Consider the following 9,999-nt stretch of genomic DNA (forward strand, 5'->3'; position numbering starts at 1 on the left):
TGCCTGGGAGGTCTGATGCAGCGCTAGGGTGGCTGCCCGTGCCGAATTTTGTCTTTGTGGGGCTGACTGGCTCTAACCCGCGGACACCGTGTCGTCTGCAGCTGAGGGCAGGAGGGTTGTAAAGGCAGCTCTGCTTGTTTAGAGAAAATACTCAGGCCTCAATCACGGCTTCGTGTTGCTGTGATCATGGTGGCACCACCTCAGTAGATTTGTTGATACCACCATCCTGCCTGTGTGCTGTGCTTCATCCCATTCCTCCACTTCCACCCCAGTGTTTCACCCAAGACCAAGCTGTAAGCAGAAGTCCTGCCATGGGCTCGGAGCAGGACCTGACCCTGAAGAGCTCTGTATCCAAGCCCTGGTCCCTCCTCCAGCCTGTCTGATTTCTCCAGGTGACTTTGGTGAACAGCCCCCCGTTCAGGCAGTGCTGCCCTGCAGCCACGGGCCTGGTGCTGCACGGGGATGATGGCAGCTTCTTTCCCAGATGGGTTTGTGAAGGCAAAGCCATGGCTCTGCCCTCTGTGAGCCGGTGCCACCTGTGCTGTCCCGTTCCCCACCAATCTCCTGTCCTTGCAGGCCCTGGTGTAAAATGCCCTTTCTGACTGGTACTGCTCTGTTGTCACAGAATCACACCATGAGAACACCGACTTGTGAGCTGGTTTGGGTTTTTTAAATATCTCTATTTTTTTTAGCCTGATGCTCATAGTGATCTGCAGTCTCTGCTGCCTTCAAGTTCCTTGTGGTTTCAGTTTTGGTACAAATGTGTTTAGATTTTAGCAAATTAAAGTTGGGGGGAGGGGATACAGAGCATCTGATCAATTTGTATTTATTTATTTTAACATTTTACTAAATAAAACACAGTAAAATCTCTTGTCTCCTTAGCTGTATGTACCAGGTGGGGACAGCGGGTCCCACAGGCACAGGGCATGGTGTAGTGCCCATAGCAAATCCCCAGCCTCAAGAGGGGTTTCTGAGCATGGCTCTGTGTGGCGGCTGTGGCACGCTCCGCTTTCTTGGCAAGGAGAAGGACACTGTGTTAGGAGAAATGAATTTTAGGTCCAAAAGGGGCTGCGCTCAGTTCAGATAATTTCACGGTTCTGACTCAGTGGGTGCCTCCCAGCTGATGCTGCCCGGCAGAGGGCACATGGAGACCAACTTGAGCTGGGGTTACTTCCAAATACCTCTACCCTCTTAGGCACATTTTGGGCTGACTGTATAGATTAATTTTCAGATGGTCCTTCCCAACCTATTCATTCACTCAAATCTTCATTTGCGAAGCCTAGCCATGAGTGTATGAATAGGTTGGGAAGGATTATCTGAAAATTAGGGTGTTCAGCCCTCCTACAGTGCCACCTTCCAAAATAACCGTGGAGTCGGCATTTTTGTTGCCTCACAGCCATCAAAGAATTGCCTGGAAGAGGCCTGCTCCATCCCGGCACTGTTCCACCATGTCTGTAGCAGCATCTAGCTGTGATCAACCCTCTTGTTGATTAGTGCAGCAGCAGCACGGTATGGGTGAGCTTTGGTTATATTAAACAAAAGCTGCCTGCTAGGGACTGGTGGGGTGGAGCTGTGCATGGCTTCACCATGATGAGCAGTCTTCCCAGCCCTTTCCCAAGTAAAGCCTCAACACCTGCTCCTGGCAAACCATCCTCATCTTCCCCCCTGCAGATGCAAGGCTGGTGGCTCATGGGGCCCAAGAGCCAGCTTTTATTCCCAACACTCTTATAAAGCCAAGGCTGTTCAGCAGAGAGCCTCACCCGGTCCCACTGCCTGCATTGTGGCCAGAGGTGGGTGCCTGTCCTCCCTCCTCTGGGTGAGGAAAGGTCCTGCAGATCCTGGCAGAGCATCCAGCTCAGCATGCTGCTCTCGGGGATGAGCTGGAGCACCACCAGATGAAACTACATCCCTTCTACCTGGGGGTGTTTAAACTGACTACATGCCTAAACCGTGAAGCCCCATGATCCAGTTCAGGGGTGCTGGCTGTGCAGGCAGGCTGCCTGGGCCCTGCTGCAGTGCTGGGAACCATCAGACTTGAGCCTAACAACCCTTTCAGAGCTGGCAGGGGACCGGTGCACCTGCCACTTGGTGACACTGGCATTTCTTTTGCCTGCTGCTGCTCCTTGTTCCTTAACCTTCCCACTGTGCCAGTCCAACAGGAAAACATGCCAGGCAGAGCAAGCCCAGTGATGCTTTTCCACAGCCAAGGCTCAGGCTACTCCTCCATTACACTCTTCCTGCTGTCTTCCCTCCAAGGGAAAAAATTAATAACCAGGCAGTTCTAACAAGAATGTGAAAAAGAATAAAAAAGCTTTAATTTAAAAATTAAATTAAAATGAGGAAAAAAGCAAGAGGCGCTTGTGCCCTTTCCATACCCCGTGCTTTGTATGGCTCCTCTTAGTCACTCCCACCATGGACGGAAATCCTCACCCCTGCACAGAGCTAGCTCTAGCTCTTGCAGCCCAGAGCAAAGCTAAGGAGAGAACAGCAGAGGCTGCAGCAGCAACTGGCCTGGAGAGCCTCCAGGGCCATCAGCAAAATCATCTTGGAGGGAAAAAGGATTAAAAAGAAGAACCCCAGACACCCTAATTACTGAATTCTTATGAGAAAAGTATTAAATAATTTAAACAGCGTGAGGAAAGCAATGCATCCTCTGTGCTCCAGTGTGTGATAGTGGTAGAACAGTGTCTGGTCAAGCTGCTCCTGGCACAGGGTTCTTGCCACAGTGCTCAGCTACGGTCTTGTCCAGTGTCAGTCGCATCCCTGATTGTTGATGGCAACGACTGTGCTGCCGGGAGCTGGGGAGGAGCAGGGTGGTCCCTGCCAGAAACTTCTCTCAGCATGCACTGGCCCATGAAGCTGCTGTTTTGCTCCTGGCCATGGTTTGCAGCCCAGCCCTGTGGGGCACTGCCAACACAACACAGGTCTGTTACCACCACGGCTGCTCCCAGACTGGAGGTGCAGGTCTATTCTGGGAGTTCATTCTGGGGACAGCAGACAGCCTGTCCTGCTCTGGGAGCTCATCCTGCTCTGGGTGACTCCAGCACCACCAGTGCAGGGCCAACTCCACTGGAGACTGCATCCATATGGATCGGGAGTAATAATACTTCTCTGCTGTTAACCAGCCAGCCTTGATCTGGGCTTGAACCAGGTCTCCAACAACTCCTGGTACTCCCTGGCTGGAGCTCCCAAGGTGCTTGGAGGCTTCCTCTGAGCCTGCTCCACAAAGGGATGTTCTACAACCTCATCTCTCGCTCACCAAAGCCCCAGAGGAGTATGCAAGGACTGGAACTGGGACCACTGAGCAAGGGCAGAGCAGGGTATGGCACAGCTCCCAGGCCTCTGGAGGAGCCAGGCCTCAAGGTCAAGTGAGCTAGTGAAGACTAAGGAACCCACATCTACTAAAAGAGAGGAGGGAGGAGAGCTGACTCCCTGGCCCCTGGCATAAGGAGGTTCCCCTGTAACTCAAGAAGGCTGTGGTAGCTTGACCTCCAGGCACTACCTGTTCTTGCAGCTGATATCTTCCACCTTATCTGTGGGTATCCCTTTGGTGGGCTGGAGAGGCTGTGCTGCCAACTCCGTTCCCTCAAGCTGGGCTGCGGTGGTGGGCAGGGGCAGGAGGGAGGCCCTGCACCCTCCCAGTGTGCTGCTTGTACCCCGCACCCACTGTCCCCAGGTGTCACAGGCTTCTCTCGGCGGTGAGGTATTTGAGCGCAGCAGCCCCATATCGCCGTGACAGGTCCTGGTGGAACTCCTCCCGCAGCGTTTGGAGGCAGCCCCGGTATCCTGCATTCAGGCGAAACTTGGAAATGTCGAAGCTGGGGGCATGGGGCATGTGGATCATGAAGGCATTGGGCAGGACCAGCAGCTCATACTCCTGAGAGGGGACAGAGCAACAGCATCAGCTTGGTGGTACCAACATGTCACTGCCTGGCCAAGAGCCCCCACACCCAGTGCCTCTGTGGCGCCAGGAGCAGCCGCTCACCCACCTGCGCATCCAGCTCCATGATGTGGGATACTTTGTTCCAGCCGAAGCCCACGAACCTCTGGTCATACCTGGGGCAATCTCGCCTCACTACAACGTAAGGCTCGAAGTCTGGCTGCCACACCACACGGTACGGCACAGTGGCCGTCCGCCACTTGGCATAGTCTGTTGGGGCATGGCCTTTTGGCCACACATGGTACCTGCGGGGAGAGATGGAAACGAGACACTGGGCAAAGCTGGCAGCTCCCTGAGACAGGAGGAGGATGCAGGGGGTCCTCTGAGACAGGGGGTGCACAGTCCCAAGGCACAAGGGTACAGAACTGGCTTCTGCCAGCCCCCCTTGGATAGTGGAGCAGTTCCAGTCCCTACCTGAAGGTGTAGAGGGAGCCCATGTCCAGCATGGAGAGCAGCTCTGCTTTGGATTTGGGGAAGGTCAGGCGGTAGTGCAGGGTCTCAAACGCCGGCACAATGAGAGCTGCCTTCCTCTGGGGCAGCTCCAGCTGCTGGATGGAGTTCCTATGGTGATAGGAAGGGTATGAGGTCTCCCTGGCTGCAAGCCATGGCCACGGCCCCCTTCTTCAGCCCCTCCAGCCTGCATACCACTCCAGAAGGATATTAATGTCTGGACAATTTGCAGTGGTACCATGCAGAGGTAGGAGGAATGGGGCAATGCTCACAGCCACAGCCCCTTCCTCATTGACTGGGTGGATCCTTGTTCCTCTGACAAAAGCAAGGGCAGGATCCTGAGGCTGAACACAAAGGGAACAGCTCCCAGGCCTGCTGTTGAGGACTGCTGCCTAGGGCTTTTCCTGAAAACTCTGGTGTCTGGGGAGCCCTGCAGGTTGAGCTAGAGTGGGCTGGAGAAAGCCTTACCTGAGGTAATCGTAGAGGCCATACATAGGCAGGAAGTCAATGTCCGTCAGAAAGACGTATGGCGTCTGCGTGTTGGCCAAGGCCACGTTTCGCAGGAGGTTGATGGGGTAGAACTGCCCCTCCTTGTAGACAATGTGGTAGGCGACATTGCGGCGGGCGCTCAGCACCTCCGAGGCCTGGGCGTAGCGCAGGAACTGCTGAGCCTCAGCATCTGACATGTACAGTGCCAGGCTGATGGGGCCCGCCCAGTGTTTGCAGATGGCCTCCAGCATCTGTAACCTGGGAAGCAGAGGGCAGTGCATGAGCAGCAGACCTGCTCTGTGGCAGCTTCGCCAAACCCAGAACGGGGCACCTGCCAGAGAGCTGCATGCCAGTCGAGCCCAGTTCAGGAGGAACTGATGCTCCCAGCTTGGAGTGCTGTTCTTCACTGCAAAATGCTGGTGTGAGGATAATGAGATGAGAATCCCTTGTAGCTCCAAAGCTGTGGAGCCTCAATGGAGGAGTGGAGGTGGGATCCACCCTCCCACTGGTCCTACCAGGAAGTACCTGTCCATGGAGAGCTGGGCCACGAGGGTGACATCGGTAGGGTTGGGAAATGCCAAGAACTCGTACTGCAGGAAGAACAGGTGGATGCGGTGCTGCGTGAGGTGCTGCTGGCGGAAATCATAGCAGGGATCATCCTCATCCAACTCCTCCAGTGCCTGCTGTAGCTGCAACACCATGAAGGTGAAAGAGAGCAAGAGCCCCAGAGGGAGCTGGGGAGGCTGTGTGTGGTCTCTGCCCACCCCATGCTCTGGGGCTGGGGGCAGTCGCAATCACCCTCACCTGGTCCCTGGGTGGGCTGGGAAGATTGGCACAGCCAAAAAGCTCCCTGCGCAGCAGGTTCCCATCATACTCCAGGAAGGTCAGGTAGAGGTTACGGAAGAACTCCACATGCTTGTTCTTCACCCGCAGCTTCTTGGGTGAGTTCCAGTGGATCACCTGGGCAGTAGCGTGTCACCCCGTGGAAGGGAAGCCAGCAGCACCCAGTGCTCCCCAAGCCCTCAGACCCCATGCTGACTCCCATGGACCTCCAGTGTCCTTCAGGCCCTTTACAGTTTCAAAGGCAGCAAACCCACCCACCTTGAGATCTGAAAGCTCAGTGTAGCACTGCTCCGAGCGGGTGTGATCTGAGAGCTGCACATTCCAGAAGCAGGGAAGCCGGTACACTAGGGATGGGTTCTGCTTGATCACCGCATTAAAGATGTCCTAGGAGAGAGAAAGGTAAGTGCACAAGTGGAAGAGGAAGACCCCCCATGCCAGCAGTGCTGTGGGAATGCAGAAGGGCTGACCACCCCAGAGGAGGGACCATTACCTGATCGGCCAGCGAGGTGGAGAGCATGCCCATGAGCTCCCGCTCTGCCGTCAGCCGCCACATCTGCTCCCAGCCCAGGTGACGCAGACGGTCCAGCAGGAGCAGGATCACCCCTGAGTGCCAGAGAAGAGGGCACTGGGTCACTGAGGGACCACCCAGCCATTACAGAGCTGGAGCACAGCAGCCTGCATTCCTTCATCCTCTGGGATATACCGCTTCTCTGCACCCACCCACACTACCCTGGGATGCTGTAACAGCCCCTTCATTCCCATCAGACCCTCCTGCTTCACCTCAGCCTTTCCCAGCCTCCCTGTGCTGAGTGTTGCCTCAGCTGGATGTGCCATGAGGCTGCAGGGCCCACCCTGGCAGCCCACACTCACCTGTGTTGAAGCCACGTCCCAGGGCCGGCCATGGTTTGTGGTTTTTCCACAGATTGCCCAAATACCAGTCACTTTGGTTCTCCACCAGCCCAATCACCTGCTTTTCTGAGGAAACAGAGGGCCATGGATGCAGCTCATCTTGTTATTGGTTCAGAGGGCCCAAGCAAACACACTGCACTGGTTCTGTGGCAGGTGGGGACTGCCACCCTGAGCCCAGCACCCAGGCCCCTGCCAGGGCCCCAGAGGCACCCTGTCCTCACCAGAAAACTTCCCAAAGACAGCCCAGAGCTCGGCAATGTCAGTAGCAAAGGTGATGTCAGTGTCCAAGACGATGACCTTGGAAAGGTTGGAGGGCAGCGCCTTGGTAAGCGTCAGCTTCATCAGCCCATAGATGCCAGAGTAGTGCTTGTTGGGGATCCACGACACCTCTGGCTGCAAGGCAACACAGCTCAGGGCTGAGCACAGCCAAGCCCTTCCCCTGCCTGGGCAGGACAGCTCTGTGTGCCCAGTACCCCATGCAGAGAAGGCCAGCAACAGAAGGGCATTACATTGCTGTGGAGCCAGCCAAGCCTGGGGCATTCCCTTCAGCCACCAGAATGCCCACCTGGACCCCAGTGTTTCAGTGCTCAGTGGGGGACTCAGCTCTGCCACAGAGGCAGTGCTACCCCAAGGGGCCTCCTCACCCCTCCAGTACCAGCCCTGTGCCCCTTTCTCAGCTGCACCAGCAACAAGCCCAGAAAGGGGAGGGGGTGAGCGAGGGACCAGCAAGAAAAAGTTAATGAACCTCCATCTACTCTCCCCTCTTTGTTACTCCCCTCAACCCTCTGAACACTGGCTTGGGACAGGGCAAAGAGAAGGGCAAGAACCTGCCTTCAAGTCATCGGCATTGTAGAAGCTGACGTGTACAGAAGGCACCATCCAGGACTGGAAGAGTGTCTGGAGGATCTGGTGGGCCACAGAGTCCGTGATGAAGTGAAAGTGGAGGGGGTTCTTCCTGCCAAGGATAAAAACAGCAGCACTCAGCACCACAGAGGGATGAGTCCCCATCACTCCCATCCCTCCCAAGGGACAGACATCAGCTGGAGGGGGGCAAATGGAGAAAAATCAGCCCTCTGGGAGAAACAAATCCCTCTCTGTCCCTCTAAGCAGTGGCACAGGGGCTAGAGAGGAGCCCTAGCCCCTCTCCCGCAGCATTGCCCCCTGCAGCCTGCAGTAGCTCATCTGGGAACCCCAAATAGTGGGCCTCTGGCACAGCACTTCCCCATTACCTGTGGAAGAGGATGGATTTGACCAGGGTGACCACGTCCCGGCTCGCGTTGTGCCCAGCACACACAATCGCAACATGCAGGAGCTGCCCAGAGACAAATGGTACCTTTTTGAGACTGGACACTCCCTCCTTTCAGGGACTGTCAGCTCCTCCCTGGGACCACACCACAGGGAGAGACTCCATAACCCAGCACATCCCCTATGGAAGGAGCCCCAGAGAGAGGCAGGAGTTCCCCAGTTCAGAAACAGGGACCAAGAGTCTGGCTGCCACTCTGCCTGTCTGCCCTCCCTCTTTGGAGAAGGAAGATGCCCTCACCCATGGACTGTGGCTCACTGAGCACCATGGAGAGCCAGGATGAGGCCCCAGCATGGCCAGAGCATAGGGAGAGCAGTGCCAGGTGGGCTGCACATACATCCATGCTCCACCAGGGTCCCAGCCTCCCATCCCACAATATCACCATGCCAGTGCCATCACCCACCTCACATTTGTGCACTGTCTGCTGCTTGGGGCAGGCTGTATGATTGCTCCTCTCACCCCTGGGGAAATCTCCATCCTCGGCAGAGGGTCCCCACTGTGGGCTGCCATCGCTGCCCTCCATCTGAGCCTGGCTGAGCTGCAGGCGGAGCTGCTGATTCTCCTCCTCCACCCTGCGCACTCGTGAGGCCAGAGCCTCCCGTTCCACATCCCGGCTTGGCTGCTCGCCCAGGCAGGGTGGCAGCAGAAGGAAGCGGCCATCTGTGGAAGAGACACAGGTTATGTGACGGGCATGGCAAGGCCAGGAGGGCCCAGTGTGGATGGTACCAGCTGAGAGCTCCCAGCACACATCACAAGTGCCCAGCCAACATCACAGCTCTGCTTCCCTGATCCCTACAGATGTCCCTGGAGATGCCCCCAGGTCAGGTAGACCTGCAGTGACTTGCAGGCCCACAGAGCACCCACCCTAAGGCCTCATCCCCTGCTGCCCACCTCCTGTTGCACTTTCCCTTGATCCAAGGAGGAAGAGAAGGACCCACTCACATTCAAGGCTGCCCACAAAGAGGTAGAGCCAGGAGAGGAGGATGGCCAGGGTCACTGTGGCGAGCAGCAGCTTCAGCTTCGTGCGCCAGGAGCGCAACATGGTGTGCCAGCAGGACACAGGTGGCAAGGATCAGGTGGGCAACCCGAGCCTGGCTGGCCCCAGCATCCTAGAGCCTGAGGGGCAGGGAAGCAGAGAGAGGTGTCACCAGCAGCCTGCAACCAGGTGTCTCGACATTCCCCCAGCAGGACATCCCCCATTGCCTGCTCCCTCCAGGACAGCACCTGGACAAGTGCAGCGGCAAGACAGGTGCCCGTCAACACTCCAGACACAGCTTCTCCCAGCTGGCACCTTCCTGCCCTGTGCTGGGGCATTTGCCCCCCCAGGACTTGTCCTGCCACCCTACCAGGGGAGATCTCAAACATGGAGGGGGGTGGGGGTAGGAAGGAGGTCTCCAAGCCATTTCAGCCCAGCTGTGTGCCTTGCTCCCTGCCATCTCACAGGCCAAGGCTCCCAAGGGAGGGGAGAAGCAATCCTACGAGGCCTCCCCGAGCCGGGCGGTTCACGGAGCCTGCCCGTGGGAGGGAGCGCGGTCCCTCCCCCGCCGCCCGGGCAGGCCGAGGGACTGGGGCTGCTCCGGGCAGACGGCCTCAAGGACGCGGCGCGGGGCCGGTCGGGGCCCGGGGAACTCCCGCACCCAACACCGCCGCCCACTTCGGTGGCAAAGCCCGAAACGCTTCGGTGAAACTCGTTCCCCGGCCCCGTTGGGGCACGGGGCGGCCGGAGCAGCCCCCTCGCCCTGCCGGCGGGACGCTCCTCCCGCTCGTGGCTCGGGACCGGCGGAGAGCCCTGCCCCGAGACCCTCGGAGCCAGGTACTCGGGCCGGCAGAGACCCCAGGGGCAGGGCCACCCACCTCCCCCCGCAGCCTGGCCTCGCTCTGCCCCCCTGCCCGCAGCTCCATAACGAGACCCTGCCCTCGGCCAGCAACATCTGGAGGCTCAACAAAAGCTGCTGTCGGGATGAATAGGCCGGATTAGGGTCTGCTCCCCCTGCACACACCCCCGCTGAAGTCCATTGATGTGCAGATGCCCCTGGGGCCTCGGGGCCTCGAGCAGGCGGCTTGG

The 9,999-nt window shown here is 57.6% G+C and overlaps 1 protein-coding gene across 3 annotated transcripts in view; it reads right to left on the reverse strand.

Annotated features, from left to right (window-relative positions):
• Window positions 1–1,772: 1,772 nt before the first annotated feature.
• The window catches only part of LARGE2 (LARGE xylosyl- and glucuronyltransferase 2), a 24,756-nt gene continuing 16,529 nt past the window's right edge, over window positions 1,773–9,999 (reverse strand). For 2 of the 3 annotated variants that reach the window (XM_018082277.2, XM_008919794.3), the window contains 14 exons: window positions 8,877–9,050; window positions 8,338–8,594; window positions 7,861–7,943; window positions 7,463–7,586; window positions 6,853–7,024; window positions 6,593–6,697; window positions 6,213–6,325; window positions 5,981–6,106; window positions 5,684–5,839; window positions 5,405–5,568; window positions 4,859–5,137; window positions 4,355–4,501; window positions 3,990–4,185; window positions 1,773–3,877 (listed from right to left, as the gene is read on the reverse strand). In XM_018082277.2, the coding sequence (XP_017937766.1) occupies window positions 3,680–3,877; window positions 3,990–4,185; window positions 4,355–4,501; window positions 4,859–5,137; window positions 5,405–5,568; window positions 5,684–5,839; window positions 5,981–6,106; window positions 6,213–6,325; window positions 6,593–6,697; window positions 6,853–7,024; window positions 7,463–7,586; window positions 7,861–7,943; window positions 8,338–8,594; window positions 8,877–8,976 (2,220 nt within the window). In that variant the 5' untranslated portion in view covers window positions 8,977–9,050 and the 3' untranslated portion in view covers window positions 1,773–3,679. The remainder of the gene's footprint in view (window positions 3,878–3,989; window positions 4,186–4,354; window positions 4,502–4,858; window positions 5,138–5,404; window positions 5,569–5,683; window positions 5,840–5,980; window positions 6,107–6,212; window positions 6,326–6,592; window positions 6,698–6,852; window positions 7,025–7,462; window positions 7,587–7,860; window positions 7,944–8,337; window positions 8,595–8,876; window positions 9,051–9,999) is intronic. The other variant, XM_018082278.2, reaches the window with a different exon arrangement.

The sequence above is a fragment of the Manacus vitellinus genome, unplaced genomic scaffold, assembly GCF_001715985.3.
Source record: "Manacus vitellinus isolate BGI_N305 unplaced genomic scaffold, ASM171598v3 scaffold_6_pilon, whole genome shotgun sequence".
NCBI classification, from domain to species: Eukaryota; Metazoa; Chordata; class Aves; order Passeriformes; family Pipridae; genus Manacus; species Manacus vitellinus.